Source organism: Melanostigma gelatinosum, assembly GCF_949748355.1.
Source record: "Melanostigma gelatinosum genome assembly, chromosome: 10".
Classification (NCBI taxonomy): domain Eukaryota; kingdom Metazoa; phylum Chordata; class Actinopteri; order Perciformes; family Zoarcidae; genus Melanostigma; species Melanostigma gelatinosum.
The window spans coordinates 7,907,797-7,927,606 of NC_136643.1; the positions used below are offsets into that span (position 1 = coordinate 7,907,797).

Sequence of the window (19,810 nt, forward strand, 5' to 3'; positions counted from 1 at the left end):
TTCTAGTTTGTTGCACCAGCTCTGGCTATCACTTAAATAAGTTGCGTAGGTGTTCCAGGTGACATTTGGAGTGTGATCTCCACACTTGAAATAGTTACTGTGAAATGGTGGCAGATCATTTAAGCTGATTGAACTTTTCTGACGATACAGAAAGCCGTGAGGCCCCAGCTAACTAAATACGGTAACCGCCATCCTCTCTGTCTCCCCGTGAAAGGTGTGGAAAATGGTCATAATTCCAACTTGTGGATGAAAGTAAATGCTGTTTGCCTACATGCAGTGGTTGCCAGTCTATCAAAGGGCTTCGACACTGTATAGACAAACATACGGTATTAACAAAGCCAATCTGGGAGGAAACCAGAGCAGCTAGAGGAAACCAGGCTAACACATGGGGAACGTGCAAACTCTACACAGAGAGGCCTCAGCTGGCTGTCACCTCCAAACGTGGTCCCTGATTCCTGTGAGGCTTCCCAATGAGCCACCATGGCAGACAGCTTCTTTTTTTTAAAATTTATGTTGAAGTCAATTTAACCAAAAATATGGACACACTTAAATGCACTGTGTTTCATTAGCTACTGTAGATTTATACTGGGCACTGACGAAGTGCTTATTATTCAAATCGCAAAGCCTGCTGAAAATGTCTGAAATAACACGGGTCCACAGAGAGTGCTCTGTGATTTGGTACACTCAGGGAACTAGGGAAGGAATCCTGTTTCACACATGCACGATAAATTTAAAGCAAGGGGCCAGAACATGCCCATAATAATTAGCTACCCTTTTACGATTTCTAATGTATGCCTCAATGATTAACAGTGTTTAGTGCACTCCAACTGAGAAACAGTTGTGTTTTTTTTAAATGTTAATAGCGAACTCACTTGGCGCACTTCTCATTTTTAAGTGGCCTGGATAAGAGCATTAACACAAATGAATGTGACATGAAAATAACCTGGTTTTCAACATAAGCTGGACTTAATTAGCAGGAGTCACAACAACCTGGCGTTTTAAACGAGAGGGAGTCACGAACAACCCCGACGACACAAGATAATGGGACCTACTCCTGCGGGAATATCTGCACACACAAAAACACACAAACAACCATCTCCCTCTCTACAATGACCATATTACGCTGCAAATCACCTTTTGCGCATGCACACACATTCGCGCACACACATTCGCACACACACCCACAATGATGCACTGAGCCACACTTCCTGGGTGACCAAATATGGAGGCAGCTTCCTCTCGAGCACAGTTGCCAGGGTGACAGGGAGAAGTAGGGATGCATGAACACGGACAAGAGAGACTTGCTAGAAGACTTGCTGATTGCAGGCTGATTCATCCTGCTCTTGGAGCAGAGACAGGATTCACAGACATTAAACAAATCAAAGTTGTGTAGATGGAGAAAAACTCCTACACACACACACACACACACACACTCACACACACAGCTGGCTGCTCCACCACAGCTGTTCAAATGTTGCCTCAGATACCATTCTTGACACATGCGCACAAATACACATGCATGGATGGCAACCAACACATGCACACTTGCACACGTACACACCCCACCCACCCGCACACATCGAGCTACCTTGATGATGATGTGCTGCTGCTGTTGGAACTGTTGTTTGTGTTTCTCCAGGAACTGCTGGTGTTGCTGCTGGACCACCAGCTGCTGCAGGGCCTGGGCCTGTCCACACTGCTGCTGGGGCAGAGGGGCCGACTGGGTTCTCCCCAGGGGACGGTGGCCCCGAGCAAGTTTGGAGACAGAGGGCGATGGCAGCGGGAGGCCAGCAAGACCAACTGTGGTGAACACAGAGCGGTCACAGGAGAATGGCATTGGCATTTTCAACAAGCTTATTTATGTAGTTTAACGATCATTGCTTTTGAATATATTTAAGATATACAGAAGGAAGTCAATGACCAAACTGGGAACTTTACAATGGGATACATAGGGGCATCGCCACATGATTATTTTCCAGCTCCACTATGGCTACTTTTATCACTTCATTTATACTTGTAATAGAAGAATATAGTGGATGGTTTGGTTACCTTTATCTTCGTGTTCACTTCCAAGTAATTTAGAACAATTACTATGTGTAAGTGCCCTTTTTAAAAGAACTCTGCGAACCTGGCAATTTGCAGTTTACACCCATGTCTGTCCAAAATGTAATCACTTCCTTTTATCCACTTAGGCTTTTTTGCTAAATTGGCATAATTGACATATGAATTCTTGAGAATCGCTCAAAAATGTCTTTTGTGAGGTCACAGTGAGCTCTGACCCCTGAATTCTAATCAGTTCATCCTTGAGACCAAGTGGACGTTTGTGCCAAAATTTGGAGACATTTCCTGAAGATGTCACATTCACGAGGCCACGGCTGTCGCCGGCGCGGAGGCATAAAAGTTGTCTGATGCATCATGACTGTGATGCCCTGTAGAGCGGACTCTGTCGCATGTAGCTGTGTGTGAGTGTCCTGAAATTACTGCAATTCAAGCTGTTGAGTGAAATGCAAACGGGATTGCAAAAATGATAAAAATGAGTCCCAGGTCACATAAAAAGAAACTACCGTACTCCCCTTTAAGAGAAGATGTAGACAAGGCCCATGGGACATTACATCTAAGAGCAAAGCTGTTGTCTACATTATTTACACAGAAAATTAGCGTTGCAAGTCACTGATTTTAAAAGTTTTACAGTCATATAAAACAGTGAGCCAATGAAGCATAAAATAAACTGTAAGTTATATACTAAGATCAATTCCTACAAATGTCTTACATAAATGTATGCGGTGACTACTGACCCATTGGATTGTGGCTCTGCTCCAGCAGCACCATGTGTTGGCGAAGGGGGTTGTGACCCGCTGTGCCCCCTCCGGCCCCCTCCCTGTCCAGAGCTGAAGACGCCAAGTAGGAGGGCAGGTGGGCCGTGGGCAGCAACGGAGGGGTCAGAGGAATCCCCTGCTGTAGCGCGTTCAACGCCAGGCGACTCTCACCATCTTGGTGTCCTGACACCACCTACAGCGAGAGAGAGAGAGAGCGAGAGAGAGAGAGATTGAGACAAGGAGGGAGGCAGGCAGGCGGAGACAGAGAGAGGCAGATGGACAGAGACAAAGCAGGGTCAAAATGAGACAGAATAGGCATGAGACGGAGAAAAGAGAGGCACACATGTTAGGCACCATCATGCCAAAAAAATAATTGATAAGAGCGGTTTTGCAAACTAAATATTCTTTGGTGTAATGAGTCATGCTGCATTAAAGATTTATAACACCGAGCATTGACTGCACTCACAGCGCTGGCCGGCCCTGTGGCTGGCAGTCCCAGGGTGATGTTGGGCAGAGAAGGGGAGGTGTAGAGAGACAGCTGGCTGATTGAACCCTCCCTTGCAGCCAACCTGTGAAGCAGGGAGGCCTGAACACACAAACACACAACATTACAGTAAATACTCACAGAGTACAGTCACAAAGTAGACAGCGTTACATACAGTGTATTATTTTGCCTCTATTTCACACACACACACACACACACACACAGCCCTGAGTGTATGTGTGTGTAAAACAGACAATGCCAATCTCCTCCTGGAGTCGTCTAGTCTTCCCCCACTACACACAAACGGCAGAAGACACACACGTGCATGTTCGGTAAATGCAAATGCAGAGGCTGGCGGTGATGTCGGTTACCTCTCCTGTGCTGCTGGAGATGGTGACCCCGTTCTCACTGGGGATGTTACTGGAGCTGTTGTTGGGGGAGCTGGGACCTGAGCCTGGTGCGCTGTTGCATGCGGACTCTGTGACACACAATGCAGACATTAGATGCTTCTGAGATACTGAGCTTTCTCAGATGAAATATTCTGTTTTGTGATATTCTTTCTGGTGTGTATTCATATTATAAAGTATGGATTTTTGTTTGTTTCCTCACTTAAAATGAATGATTATAGTGTTTGACTGTATTCAAGCCATCAAAAAACATGTTGCTTGGCAAAATCCAGTCATTGATGTTCCAAATATGGAGAAGAATGGGGATATTTGAAACTCTTTTACTTGTCTATCAAACTACAGGGGAAATCAGATTCTTCATTGTGAACCAAAGGAGGAAATCCAGCGTGCTCACCAGCCACGTCTAGGGAACGCTTCTTGGCGGTAGTGATGGCGCCATCTTTCCTCCGGAGAAGAGGGCTGCTGCGGCGCTCCGTCACCTTCTGCTTTAGCCGGGAGCGAAGCTTCAGGTTGGGCTCCGAGGCTGGCGAGACAGAGAGGGGAGCAGGGACATGACGGCGGATTTAGTCAAAAGCTGGGGGAGTTTCAGTCTATATTAAGACAAAACTCAAAAGTAATTCAATATCTTCTTTTACATTTGATGAAACTCTGTTGTCTATTGTTGTCGACAAATGAGGCTTATTCAATCCCATTTACCAAATATGTAGCAGACGGCGCTAAGTAATGGCAAGGTGAAGTGTTTGATTGCCGTCCATTCTAAAAATATCCAAGTGTTAAACCCCAAATTTGCCCTGTAAGAGTGAAAATTACAGATTCCCTGTGAAGTGTCGCTCCGGCAATCAGCGCCGCGGTAGATTGCCGGGGCAGGGGCTTGTAGTGGGCCTAATGAGCTCGTCCCCATAGGACCACACTGTATGTGTTGGCACGACAGATTCCGGAGTCGAGGGTTAGCCGGTGTCATGTGACAGTGGGAAGCGCCGCAACAAGAAAGGAGGCAGCCAACTGGCAGCTTTCTTGACCCCACGCTTAATGATGCTGCCTCCACGCTCTGCCAGCGAACTCGTTTCCAGACACTTTCAATTACAAAAACACAGCCACTGTCCGTCGTCACGTGTGTTCGTGCGGCCGGGACCTCCATCTCTTGGGGCTCTTTCCTCTCGCTCTGGATTTGCGGCGGAAGACGTGTTGGCGAAGTGCAGCGTGAGGGCAGGACGGAGAAGAGGCAAGCATTGAGATTATTCTGGGAATCTCGTCGGGTCAGGGATAGGACCTGACCTTTTCTGGACAATCTTGCTTTGGTGTCTGTCTCTGCCAGACTACCCCAGACACGGGCAGCTTTATTCACTCCTCCACTGGCTTCCTTCCATTCAATTAGTTGAAGCTGAGCGGGTTGACCAACGGTTGACCTTCTGCTCGGTCCGCAACCTTGTATCAAACAGACCACGCTAAGTTCATTAGCCTCAGAGAGAAGGAGCTGGGACTTTTTGGTACAGCCGAGTGGAAGCAGTTGATTCCTCTTCGTGTACTGTAGCGGCTTATTGTCAGAGGACGTATTCGGGGTCACTGCCAACCCTTTGGCCCCTCGCTTCCTGTGGCCTTGAATGAGGTAGGACGAGGCTACGCAGAGTTTTAATGTCCTTCAAAGGGGTACAAGCACTCAATATACCTCCTGGTTGGTGAGGATAAGATGACCAATTGGGAATTTATAATGTATAAGCACTTTTTCAAATGCACTTTCAATTTTAAGGGGGACACGTGCCTGAACTTATGAAACTCAATTATTAAAAAAAAGAGCTTCTTCTTCTAAGTGGAGGGCAGTCTTCCAAAGTCTTTGTTAAGAGCGATGGAGTGGGTCGGGATGAACTGCTATGCATTAGATGAACTGACAGTAGCAGAAGGAGCGTAGTGCATTCAGGTTCAATTTGAGTCTATTGCACAGGGGACTGTAGTAGTCTGACATTTTGACATTGCCACAATCATCTCTTGCTATGCTAAATAGCAAACAAAGCCATGCTAAAAGAAATATTACACAGGTGTGACAGGAAACTGGCTGCGACGGTGACTGAAACGGTGGTCTATCTGGTGCCAGGAGAGGAAAGAAAAAGAACCCAAGGACGATGGAGCAGAGGATGGTCAAGGTTGCGTTTGTGCGTCCTGAGTCATTAAGAAATGGACGGCTAAAAGGAGGAGTGGGGAGGAAGGGAGGGAGGGAGGGAGGGAGAGAGAGAGAGAGAGAGAGAGGACAGATAGAAGGACGAATGGAAGGTTAGAGGGAGGTTAGGAGGACAGTGAAGGAGAGAGAGAAGGAGGGTGAAGTAGGGGTGTGTGTTTGCTGGGCACCGGTTGCCACGGGGTGTTCACCTCAGGACCTCTGTTAATGCCGACTGGGCAAAAGCACACCAGTGTGCACACGTGCGAACACACTCGCTACAGAGGGCCAGACTGGCTTTACTGCTGATGCTGGCACTTTACTGTAGCCCTTTCTTCCATCCATCCCCTCCTCCCTCTGTCTCTCTCTCCCCCCCCTCCCTCTAAATCCCCACTTCTCTCTCTCCCATGGCATAGCTCCCTCTCTCCTTCGTTGTTGAGTCACTCTCCCTAGTTTTTGTTCCACGCAAACGTGCACATCAGAAGCAACCGTTGGCATAGGTGTAGGAGGCTGCATACTTCCCCGTTCTATTTTCCGCTGTTGACGGCCCAGAAAACAGCATTTCTAAACTGCCACAACAGCATTTTCACAAGTTATTCAGCCGTCCTGCCACATTCTGACTATTGTAACTTTACATCCTCTATTGTCAGGCAACAAGAAAAGTAGAAAATCACCTGGGCTGCTGCAACCCACAGTCCTGGAAATATAAAGGTAAACTTTAAAAAGAGATTTCCACACTAGCCATAGGTGGCCGAATTGGTTTTTGAGGCGAGGAAGTTTAATGACACACCAGACTCCGAATCCAAAGTAGGATTTAATACTCACTTTATATGCTATGCATGATATGCCCAAAATGATAGGACACGTGGCCTCAAATGTCTCGTTTCATAAGAGAAAGTGCTGTTTTCTAAGCATGGTTATCTCCTATTACACAAGACAAAAAATAACTTCCAATGTTTCTCTCCGATGCATTCTCACACTTGAAGATAGCCATTAACACTCTAAAGTGAAGTCCCTATATCTCTACCCATCTGATGACATATCATTATCAATACCAGATTAAACGTCTCTATAAGTGGTGCTCAGTATTCCAATGGAGGAGGAGTGGAGGAGGAAACTGGTTCCTGATACAAAACATATTGATCAGTTGCTCGTCTGTTTTGACCGACGGGAGTCCCGGGCTTCGTGCTGGGGGAAGCCGTGCTGCTCTTTCAAGGAAGGGCAGAGAGTGGAGGGAGATTTATAGAAAGCAATAGAGCAGTTTGCTGAAACTCATCAGTGGAGCTTCCCAGAATTATCTATTGATGATACGTTAGATGGAGAGGTTTGAGGACTGACAGACCGTAGACACACAGATGGACAGGTCTGTTTGTAAATCTCTTTACAACCAAAATTAGCTATCTTAGCTTTTCACAAAATACCTTTATCTTCAAAAAGCATATCATATATATATTTTTATAACATACTGACGTATGAAGTAAATATAAGCATAGTGTTACCAAAGAGATGGCTGGCATATTCCCGCTGACAGGTTAAGGCTAATGGCTCTTTCTCATTGGTTGTTGTGTCACCGAAGTGTCAACAAAAAAGTGTGAAGTTCAAAGCCAATGTGTTTGAGATTATGTATGAAATAGCAGGTGTTTAATAGTGACTTTGGTTTAGTTTAAGCGACTAAATTCGAAATTCAGAGCATTACTGTCGCAGCAAACAACTATTTACAAAGTAAAGATAAAGTTGTTTGCACCGTTAGCTGGTAGCCGTCGGCTCAGCCGTCACCATGTTGAGAGCCACGGGGAGGCAACAGATATGCTCTGAATACAATTAAGTCCTACGATAAGTGGGGGTTAAAGTGGAAGGCGAGGATTGGGGGTCAGAGGAGATCAACAAGGAAGTCATCTCGTATGAAAGTGCAATCTGTATGTGGCTATGCTGCAGGGTTTAAATGTTCAGTGCACAGTGTGGTATGAGAATGTGTGTGTGTCTGTGAGAAAGAGTGGGTGACAAAGGGGGTCAGCATTACAAGTCTGTGTCTGTCATGAAGGCCTTGCAGACTTCCTGCCACAGCATTCAAAGTGCCCCTCTGTGTTCTCCATTATCACAGAGCCTCTCAGACTCAAGACAAGGAACCCCTGTTGGAACTGTACGTCTGGCCTCGCCTTCCCAACGTACATTTAGGATTTACATGCATACGTGAGAGAAAACGGGTCATCGGCACAAGCGAAAACGTCACATGCGACAGCGCCAAGTCGTCAGCGCGGCGCACAACTGTGGCGACCACTGTCACTTCCTTCCTGAACACAGTTCATCTGTCTGCCCATCTAATCTGATCTCCAGCTCGTCGGCTCAATGTTGACACAACAGTTCCTCGAGAGTTGTGCAGTAGCCTGTGTGAGCACTTGTCAGTTTCCCTCTCTGCTTCTCCTCACAACAAAGAACAATGCCTCCAAATCCTCTCCTGAAAGTTTCTTGATATATGCACTGTGATATGTTTGTGCTACAGTGCCTGTTGTACTTTGTGTCACTATGAACAGTAAAACTGTAAGTTGTGAATATTTCTCAGCACCTCTGGCACCCCGAGAAACTCCCGAATTACATCTGATTGTCCCTGAAAGTTGAAACTTGCTGTCTTGAGGTTGTGTGCCAGGGCAAATCCTCCTCTGCCTCCAGCTCACAGCGGGTGGGCAGGAGTGCAGAGTACACAGAGCCTGGCCTCCAGCTGTGACAGCAGGCAGCGATACTGCCGAGGCAGCTGCCGACGCTAAGTGAACAATCACAGCTTGGCTGTGCTTGACTTGGACAGAGGGACGGAGTCTGACGCATCCAAAAGGCAGAAACTGCTGATTTTTTTCAGCGCTTCTTATGACAATTCTCAGAGTAGTGAATGGTTGCTTTGTTAAATGGTAGGATCTATGACATCTGTGGAGCTGTGTCCCTGAATGAGCTAATATCTAAAACAGGAGAATAGCCGACTGGCTTTTAAAAATCTCTTTTTTTTACCAGAAATTCTACACCTGATGGTGAAGCACAAGGCTGAATCGAAGTGTGGACGTCATTTTCAGACTAAAATCCTTGAACATGTCCACATTGACTCACTGTAAGACCTTGAATCCAAGAAAAAAGAAAAAAAAGAAAAAAAGGTTTAAAGAAAATGTCTTGACTGCAACCGGAAGCTTCCTGGAGTCCACTTCTTGCCTGACAGCCGGCAAATAAATAGTCCGGCACACAACCCCCCATACAATTGTCATTTCTTCACTTTGAGATTTGATGTATCAATGAGCTTTAGAGGTGCTGGGAGGCTGATTTTGTTACCTTTGAGCAGAGCCAGGCTAGATGTGTTTTCCTGCTTCCAGTCTTTATGCTAAGCTAAGCTAAGAGGCTGCTGCTGCCAGCTACTTATTTAAGATTAAAAAAATCTTCCACCTAACTCTTCTGTTCTAACGTTCTAATTTAGAGTTCCACTCTCCATCCACCTGCCCTCATTTACATAAGAATGGTTGAAAGGACCTCATTAAATAACTTCTGCAGACTATTTTAGGGGCTCCTTTTAAACCCCCAGTGGCTGACTCCTGGTTCATGTGCCTGACTTTGAAACCCAATAAGCCATTTCCATTGCTAATGCAAAAGGAAAAAGGGAGATTAGGGCTCCCCTCAAGACATGCAGTGGTTTTAAGAGGTGGATGAATATCGATATCAGGAGGTAGCAATACCTCAGCAAAACCATGGCATCATTCTGTACCTGTTTTGCGGAGAGGGAAGTCATCTTTTGAGTCGTATGTGCCCAGCATCGGGTGGGTGTACGCTGACAATGCCGTTTGGGGAGGAGAGCTCTGGTCCAAAGAGCTGTGCTGGGTTTTTCTACAGAAAAGAAAAGAAATATATATATTTAATACAGTATTCATGTATTCTTTTGCCAATCTCGCTGTTCCCACTGTACCTTACTTGATTTTCCATAGACCTCCGCAAGGTCAACACTTTAAAAGACGCAGCAGAGAAGACAACAATGTGGGTGGCGCGGAGAAAGAGACAAAGAGTAGAAAGAGGGGACCGAGACTGAGCTGAAAGCATCCTCTGCTCGTCTCTGTCACCACAAGACAGCAAAGAGGCCGAGGCCTAGTGTCCTTCTGAGAGGTGGGTGAAAAATGCACACATACAGGGATGGAGAAGGGTTAGAAATGCAGAGCGAGAGGAGAGATGAGGCTCAAAGAGGGAAGAACTGAGGAGGAAGCAAACAGGTGGGGGAGTAAAGAAATGGGAGAAATGGTGATGGTGGTGACAGTGAAGGCAAAGCGTTTTCCTCACACACTCTTTGGATTGTTTTCTCATCTTCTGCCTCGGCAGAAATGTCTGACAGCTTAAAGCCTCTTCACATATTTAAAGCGCATGAGAGGTGCCATTGTCTTTTCTCTCAGCCCACTTCAAACACACGCCTCAAAGAGAGCCAGCTGTCAATCACCCACTACAAACATCGGCAGACGAAAAAGGCGCGTTCCTCCAGCGTTTCCTCTGCAGTTTCAAGGCAACAGGCGAGGACTCTAAGATTGATGCTGGCAACTTCTTAATGCAGGGGGACCAGGTATACCCACACAACACCGGAAGGGCTGCCACGATTGCAAAAGCCACAATGATGACGGCCTTTTATGTCTGGAGTGTGGATATTTGTTTTTTGAGATAAGAAAGAGCAACAACTAAAAGGCTTATACAACTACAAAAAAACAATACAGGCTGATAATGAAAGTTTTCATCTGTGGGGAATGTTTCTTCTTTTAAAGCAAAAAAAACATGAAGTAACATTTGAAGATCATTAAAAGCTTAGTATTAAAGAGAAACAAATATTGTATATTGTGCATCATTTCCTTTAAAATGCAGCTTTTCTTTAATATTCAAAGTATATTATAAAGATAAACTAAATTTACATAGTCGAGCTCATGATTTGTTGTTCAGGCTTTCTAAAAAAAAAAGTAAAAAATAAAGCATTTTTAAAATTTGACAATGATGCTCGCTACGGAAAGGATGCACATTTGTAATTCCATGCGTAAATCGGAACTCTCACCTGAAATAAACTTGAATTTTGACCTAATATGGCATACATTCTCCATTCCCAACCGGTCACATCCCAACCCAACAGGAGTGCTTCTGTAGCGGCGGGCTGCGACACTCACCCATACCAAAAGCGCGGGTCGCTGGGCAGACAGTGGTTAAGGCTCCGCTGAGCCAGCGCTTTCTTCTTGTTCAGGACAAACTCCTGAAGTCGCATCTTAACCTCTGTACTGGCGACGGCACCTGGCGGAGACGGAGAGATGCAGAGCGACGTGTGAGACTCAGTAACCAAAATGAATCTACACAAATAAACTTGCCTTACACTTTTTAATTTATCGCCACCTCCTTCAGCGCTGCGTTTCTGCCTCTGCTGCAGTGCGCCTCCTGTTCAACCTGTGACACATATCGTGAAGATTGTAACAACATCCATTCGATAATGGGTTCATAACCTGCATGCGGAGAGCGCGGTCTTGCATCAGAGTTTCACTAGGAATTCCACAGAGGCGACAGTAGTGCTCTGTAACTCATGCAAGTTTCATTCAGCTCCCGGTCTCTTCTCAATTACCACCCTCGTTTCACAGCTGCAAACAAATTGTCCAGGGAGGGAGAGCTGGATGAGTGAGGGAGTGAGAAAGAGAGACCGAGGAACGAAGTGATGAGAGCAATAAAGGCGTGGGGTAGGGGGGGGACAGAAATAGGTGTTTTGAGAATACAAGAAAACCCGGTAAAGACAGTGGGAGTGATAACCGGGGACGTGTCGAGCTCGAGAGAGAAAGTGGTAAATACAGTATGTGAACGTGACAACAGCTAATATATGCTCACTAAATCACGGTGCAGCGGGAAGTGCTGACTTCCCAATATGTCCGCATTGCCACCGAAGGAAATTGGCTTTTATGAGACTGCCTTCTATGCGATTTATTGCAGTACTTAACAAAGCTTCCTCTGTTTACGAACCCGATGCTCTTTCCACAGACTGGAGGCTATTGCCCAGCAGAGAATGGTTGAGGAAATGGGCTTCACTGACAGAAAAAAAAAAATCATGCTTCTACACGTGCGTCCACTGTTAAGAATATTGGAATGGATTTGTGCTGAAATGCTTGTTGAAATACCACATCCATAACAAACACATCACAGCATTTTACAGTCATACTAACAATGATCATAATAAAAAACACAGTCTTGATGACTGATTAACTTTGCTCAGTTAATCAGTCATCAACTAATGGGAACTTTGAAACTAGAAGCATCGGATTAAGGGTTTAAGAGTCATTTTCTCCTCATTAGCAGCCATTTACAATTTAAAAGCACCTTTAACACTGTTTTAGATCCCTTCAAGTCACGTTTTATGTGGATACGAACACTGAGTAACATATGTAGTGAGGCAAGTTCCTATAATTTGCACCCCTCAAATAAAAGGCAATTCAAAGTGCTGAATCTTTCATCTCACCTTCTGTGTATGCAGTATAAAACAATTACGTGAACAAGAAAAGCAATTCACTCAAAGAACAGCCACACACATTTCCTCCTGCGAGAAAAATAAAATGCAATTGTGTCAAAGCTCATTTGAGTATTAATGCTAGGACATTTTTATTTGTCACTTTGCAGCAGGACCAGCATCACTCCTGACAGTAAAGGTACCATCAGTGCTCCCAATGATGAACAACAAAGAATGACTTTGGTTTTGGCCATTAGTGCTCACGATAGCTTTTACACAACAAATGAATTGCCGACATCTGGGAATTTCGGCAATATTGAAATTGTTTTTTTAAATCAATCATTCGATGATCGAATAGATTTGATAGAAATCCCCAGCAGCAGAGCAGAAGTTATGAGGAAAACAAAAAGGGAACTGTAAAACGATTACCCCTCTGTCCATCGTAAACATCCATCAACGTTTTCAGATCTCCCTAATCCATCTATGACCTCCCCCTATTTGTAATGGTTGCGCACACACAGTTTTCCTATGCAATGAGGGATTATTACCAACATTCCTGGCACGCATTTGATTTAATGGCTGAATAAAGTGGTTCAGATAATCTGGCTGCTGGCTTGTTGACAACCAGTCTGATCAGATGACAGCTCGTGTTTCTGACTTTGTTCTTTGAAACGTCATCGTGTTCCATGACCTCATTGGGCGGTTCGGTGAGTACAATGTTATCATGAAGGACAAATAAACCAAATTATCCTTTAATAAGAAACAAAAATGAATGGATGATGTCAGGGCACAGCTAATTTACTGATGTAACTTTATCGCTGACATTTGGTCCCTCAAACAATATGACTCGAGGGAAAGAGAACAAATGTAAAAAAAAACAAAAGAGGGCATGTGTGCCACTCTAATGTCTTCCTCCTCTCGCCTCGTCTTGTGCCTCTTATTTTGATCCCCGCCCCCCGTGTGGTGAATGCGCCAGGTCAGGCTGTTCTGACGGCGGGGCCATGAGGACAGGTGCTGTGATAATATGACACGGTGCTTCGGCACGGTTGGCCGTGGAGGAGATGGAAAGGGAATATATGATCAAACATGACAGCTTTATTAAAAGCTCGTTGGTGACACTATTGAACCCCGGGGATGCCAATCCACGAACACTCATAACTGATCTCCTTCAGGTCACTACTATGATGTCCGGATGCCTTGTGTAATGAAGGCATAAGGCTTTGAAGTCGCTACTTACTCTCCTGCCCCCTCTCCTTGTTTTTCAGCTGCAGGAGTTTGTGCTCCCGCTGCTGCTTCTCCATCTCCTGCTCAAGACGCTGCTGCTCCATCTTCCTCTGGTGCTCCAACAGCTCCTGTTGGTGCTTGAGCGCCAGTAAGTCCTGTTGGTGCTGGTGGAGAGACACACAAGACTAAAGGAGGAAGAAAAGTACAAGGAGACAGAGAAGAGTGGGTAAAGGACACTACACAGGATGAGCAAACTCAGAAGACAGTCTTTGACCAGGTGTAGCAACGGCCTAACTGCTCATTTGGCTGACTTTTTTAGCAAAGTGAATCGCGTCCAAAATTCACTACAAGGTTTATTGGGGCCAAGGTTTCCCATGGGGATGACTAAGCAGCCAAAATACTGCCACCAGATCAGATTGCACTCGCATCGCTCTAGTGTACACATGCTTCCCTCCCCCGTCCTTCACAATGGTGCGTTTCTGCTGAGCGCAGTCCTACGGGTAGCTGTGTCCAAGGCGGGACTCCCTCCTCATCCACTCACCTTGACATGCTCCTGCAGCTGGACTTCATGTTGTCGCGACAGCTGCTCGTGCTGCCTCTGGAACTCGGCGATCAGGAGCTGCCGCTGGAGCTGCTGCTTGTGTTTGAGGGTTACCAGCTCCTGCTGCAGCTGCTGCTCCGGCTGATCTGTGGGAGATTTTCCAAGACGTTAGAGCCTCTGGAGGCAGAGCTGCGTTCACGTTCCTCTTTGTTCGGCTTGGCCCCCGTTTTTTGCCGTATGTTTATTTCTGTGCATGTGTATTGAGTTAGATTCCTTGTATGGTGTTCACGCCTACTTAACCATTAAAGCTGATTCTGTATTGAATAGCCAGGGTACAACTTTTAACAACCAAACATGCGAACCAGAGATAACGGCCACTTACTGATGACTGGACCGCGGCCCGGCTCGGAGGACGCGGGGCAGGCAGCAGAGACCGGCGGCGTAGGGTGGTGTTGCGGACCCAGGCCGAAGGGGGGCTGCTGGTGGTGGTGGCGGTGGTGATGGTGGTGGGGGTGGTCCACTACGCGCAGGTCCATTGGAAGGATAGCTGTGGTGGTGGGGGGCACCTGCATGGGCAGCGCTGCCAAGCTCACGTCCACTGTTGGTGGAGGAGGAGGAGGAGGAGGAGGAGGAGGAGGAGGAGGAGAGAGCAGATGGTGGAGGAGGAGGAGGGGGAGCAGGAGGAGGAGGAGGAGGGGGAGCAGTAGGAGGAGGAGGAGGAGGAGGGGGAGCAGGGGGAGGAGGGGAGAGAGTAGATGGAGCAGGGGAGGAAACGAGCACATGAAGATGGGGTTTGTTTAGATGTTTAGTACTTACAATGCAGGTTTTCTAGACTCAAAACATGGTTGCAAATCACATTATGAAACCAAACCACAAAAATAACACACGTTATTTTGAGGGAGTTATTAAAGAACATTCATGTAATTTCTTTTCTCAGAATATCTGTTAATTCAAGGTCCAAAACGTTTGATAGCAGCCAAATCCACATGTCCTCTCTGCTCCAAATAAGACTCATGAACACTTGTTACATCAGTTGCCTGGGCACCGCAGCCTTGACTGTTGCACTTCGTATTGGTTGTTGGCAAACTGGGGACTTAAGTTGACTTGTACACATTGGGTAAGAGCATTAGCAAAACACGGAGAAAAAAAAAAAAAAAAAAGCACACACACAAACTGCGTCTGTGATTCAAACCACAGTGACAGCTGTGGTGGGAGCAAAGTGTATAGCAAGCCTCCATCAAATACTCCCGACACATCACACACACTTTCACTGTACACAGATGACAAAGTAGCACACGCGCAGGTCGAATGACGAAACATGGCAGCAGAGAGCAAAAACAATCCCCCTGCAACATGAGTTTTGCCGGGATTTGCTGACACGCATGCAGACTTACCGTGTGTGTGTGTGTGCGGGTGTGTGTGTGCACGGTGTAAGCGGTGACACTACGTTTTGCTTACTGTAAGTGCACTGCTGACAGTGTGCTGCACGTTTGTGCATCTTCTACAGAGACAGCGATGTGTGAGAGGATACAGACAACGCTCTGTATTTGTCACAGTCGGTATCGACACTGCACAAACAAAAAGGTCACAGGTACGAGCCCGACAAATGTAAAATTTCACTGAAAGCCCTCTTGCACAACACCTGCCTGATACAGAAATATAAACAGTTTGTGTCGCAGCCCTTCTGTTACATTCCATCTGTAACATGATTTCTGCTTTTCAAACATGGATACCGGGAGCGAGCGCGGGAAAAGCTAAATGCGGGTATTTTGCATTGACGTGGTTGACATGCGAAAACGAGAGCATTAGCGCAGTCAGATTATTTCTCCAAACAATAACACGGCAGTTTACACACAAACAGTAGTAAACCCGACAACATGACATCAGGGAAACAAGAAAAACGCAAACTAAATCTTTTCCTATGTGTAATATGTAACTGGAAGATGAGTTCCAGGCTTAGTTTTCTGTCTAAAACTGGCCTCGCAATTAGAAATGAGGTTTTCTGTGTCTGCTTCAGAACGACAAACCAGCTAAAAAAGTATGGTAAACCAGAGCTCTTTTAGTTGTTATATTTAATTTATAAATGTGGTAAAATCTTCAAAAAGATGGGGAACCAAAATACATTTTCAATTTGTGCTTGATATCTGAGCTGAAGATCAAAACCTCCTGTGCATTGTTCTGTCTTCTCGGGTCGATGTCTGCTCCGCATGGAGAACCATCTTGCACCACACCGAGCCCTCTGCCAGTCATCAATACCCCCCCACCCCCCAAAAAAAGCGGCCTATCACGGATGCCCCTGGCATCCCCAGTGACCAATGAGGTGGCGATGGAGTGGCAGTTACTTGCTGACATAGCCAATGACATCTTTGGTACCGGGCAGGTTTTTTGCGTGTGGGAGGAAATTCAACACCGCCCAACAGGACAGCGGGGGAGAGAGGGAAGGGTGTGGCCCGGGCCAGACATGCTGGTGCTACACTTGTGCATGTGTGTGTGTGTGTGTGTGTGTGTGTAATTGTGTCGCTATACTTGTGAGGACTTGTTTGAAGGCTGGACATTAGAAGGAACTACTTTTTGTTTGGACTCTTCATTTAAAAAAAGATGAGAGAATGAGGGTTTGATTTGAAGAGTCTACAAGAATGCAGCTCATGTGTTGATAATCTGACCATACACTGTTCATGATGTTCATTTAAGCTCCTTTTACCAACATTTTTTATGCAGTTTTATCCATTTCTTTAAAAGAAATAATAACCAAGGGTAAATATCAGGCATGTACTGATGAGGAAGCTGTGCGTACATGTCTGTGTTAAAATAATCCCTGGACCTCTGACCTGCAAACACTCGTAAACATAAACAAGCGTATAGAAAGAGCGGCTCATTAGAAGATGCCTCTGTTTCACAGAGCGATCTGTGCCGATCATCCGTGTTGTCCCAACAAAAGCCTCTCCCCACCTCGGACCACGGTGATCGCTCAGCCCCAACACCTCTCCCATTCTCCGTCCATGCATACATGTGCCTGTCAACTGTTTGGCCAGACATTTAATAAGCGGTAAGCATCCAGGCCAAACAAACAACACCCTGTGTTTGGTCAGTGCACTTTAAACGGGGTGCCACTCTGCATTATTTGGGCCCATTCAGAGGCAACCACGGCGCCAGCTATTCCAGCATCACACATGCACGGAGCATCGCCTCAATTAATGCCGGACTTAAATCAGGTCGGAGGGAAAACTGAGCACCGTCTGTGATACGAGGTGCACTGAGCACTCGTGCCAAAAAAGGTTACCAAAACGGTGTCAACTGATTTGAATAAACAACCTAAGCTGCTCCACTACACCCACCTAGATGCAAGCAGTTCTGGCATACACATGTTTTTTGTATTCTGCTAACACGGCTGGTCACATACAGACCAGCGATCAAGTGCTGAGGGCCACAGAGGGACAGAGATGGAGCGGGAGAGGGAGGTGGTGGAGTCATTTCAATGGCCGGAGTGAATGTTTTTACTTCTATAGTTTCATCTTTTTCCGGTTACTTTTATCTGACATTATGGGGCAAAACTGGGAAACCATTGGGTCAAAGGCTTGTAGAGTTGTTTCAGACCGCAAAACTGGTGCATGCTACGAGATGCGGCGTGTATACGATTCTTCAACATTCATCAAAACCTGCTGCTGTGATCTGAAGTATCATTTTTTTAAACTTAACTGTATTTTCCAGTGGACAGATATGTTACACAATCCAGCCTCTGGTAATTTAAAGGCAGTTTGATAGCACATTAGGAAACACGCCTGTGTCACTGACAGCTGACGTGGCTCCCCGGGATCACAGCGATCTCGCGGTGCGACAGAAACCACAGCAGCTCGCCGAATACCAGTCCTCAAGGAGGCAATGTTTACAATAAGCGGAGCTCCGTGAGCGGCGGCAGACAAACAGGGTGACACGCGGCACCCAGCAGGACGCGGGCACCTGTGAAGTAATTAGCCCGGCTTACACGGACGGCACTCTGTGATTGTGGCATGAGGTAATGGTGCTGAGCCAACGGGAGGAGGAGAAGAAGCGAGCACACAGGCTGACATTTAAGTAAATCAATACAATATGTGTAGCGGTAAACATCTTCACATGAAAACTTAAAATGTCAGTAAATAGGAATCATATTTTTCTCCGACAAGTGGATTTTTAAGAGTATGCATTATCGGCACTAAATGTGCAGCAGCGAAAGGACCGTAGAAGGTATGAGGGACCATTAAAGATGAGGGGCGGAAGTGAGATAAATGCTGTTGATTTACAGAAGGGAAATTGTGTTTACTTTGTGAAATCCCACGGAGTTGTGAGGTTTCCCCGCTGCCGGCATGGTGATGTGAAATCTGGCTGAACTCACCACAGAAAAGATAAACGGCCCCAAAACACATGGCTGGTGAAATGTCAGCCTGTGCCTCCTCTTCTCCGTACCCTGAACTGTTCATCCGTCACTCTCTGTGCCCGTCTATCTCTGACTCTGACTGCCCGCCCTCCCTCCCTCCGCGATCAGGCTAAGATCACGGATCACACAGAGGGAGCTATTTATAGAGCAGGATTCCCAAGGGAGCTCCTCGCCCCACCGGGCATCTATGCACTCAGACAAAAAAAAAAACCTCATGCATGTTTATTCACAGTTCACGAGGAACTCAGTGCATGCGCTCACGTAAAATTCAAAAGTAGTCAAGACAGTGTGTGTGATTTAAAAAGGAAAAAAAAAAAAAACATGCACAAAAATACACACAATTTACAGCAGCGTAACGCTTGCAGATTATGAATGAATAGTAATCTCTGATATAGTGTGGCCCTGGCCATGAGCCCCCCGCCCCTCGCACACAGGGATGCAAACGCCATGGCGACCGGTGGGATTCTGGCCGGCGATTGGCTGGACAGGGGGACGAGGGGGACGAGGGGGTGGGGCGGGAGATGGAGGGAGGACCAATGATGGTGGGCGACTGATTTAAACTCATGGTCTGTGTGTGCAGCTCAGCACTTCACCGTTGAGTCCAGGATGGGTGTGCGTGCATGTTGATGTATGTCATCGCGTGTCCCTGGAGCACTGTACAGCTTGTTGTGTTGTGTATGTCACCGCCTCTTTGTTTTCTTCATCCCTCTTTCTCTGAGGACGGCGCTCAAGGACCGACTCCACTGGGCGGGAGCGATCGAAAGCAACTAATCAAGTCATTTTAGAGAGAGAGGGGGATAAACAACACCTTAACTGGCATTGATCAAGTAGCCTGTACACTAGCTCTAGCGCTGAGTATCACTGTGCTGTTAACAGACATACAGGACAGAGGGACGTGGGGCCACATGGTCGCACTGCATGCACACTGGCCAAGAACCAAAACTGCAAACAAGACTCTTGTTATCAAATGATAAGAAGATACAACTGGTTTATATCATTTCAAGTCATTTTGCATTCCTCCAAGAGCTGAGCAATAGACAAATGAAATATGTTCCGCAAAACTGATTTTTGTAGTGAACCACAAACTTTCATGCATATTCCCGCGCGCACACACACACACACACACACACACACACACACACACACACACACACACACACACACACACACACACACACACACACACACACACACACACACACACACACACACACACACACACACACACACACACACACGGAGAGAGGCATAAACACAAACACATGCACAATGGGCTTTGGGGAGGAACAGCCACCGCCATCTGCTC

The 19,810-nt window shown here is 46.3% G+C and overlaps 1 protein-coding gene across 2 annotated transcripts in view; it reads right to left on the reverse strand.

The window, feature by feature from the left end:
• LOC306783875 (histone deacetylase 4-like) overlaps window positions 1-14,654 on the reverse strand; it is a 53,312-nt gene extending 38,658 nt beyond the window's left edge. For both annotated transcript variants that reach the window (XM_079277705.1, XM_079277704.1), the window contains exons 1-10: window positions 14,476-14,654; window positions 14,094-14,239; window positions 13,566-13,737; window positions 11,016-11,136; window positions 9,593-9,711; window positions 4,102-4,230; window positions 3,672-3,778; window positions 3,283-3,402; window positions 2,796-3,009; window positions 1,589-1,800 (exon numbers count right to left, since the gene is read on the reverse strand). In XM_079277705.1, the coding sequence (XP_079133831.1) occupies window positions 1,589-1,800; window positions 2,796-3,009; window positions 3,283-3,402; window positions 3,672-3,778; window positions 4,102-4,230; window positions 9,593-9,711; window positions 11,016-11,136; window positions 13,566-13,737; window positions 14,094-14,239; window positions 14,476-14,629 (1,494 nt within the window). In that variant the 5' untranslated portion in view covers window positions 14,630-14,654. The remainder of the gene's footprint in view (window positions 1-1,588; window positions 1,801-2,795; window positions 3,010-3,282; window positions 3,403-3,671; window positions 3,779-4,101; window positions 4,231-9,592; window positions 9,712-11,015; window positions 11,137-13,565; window positions 13,738-14,093; window positions 14,240-14,475) is intronic.
• Between the last annotated feature and the right edge of the window lie 5,156 nt (window positions 14,655-19,810).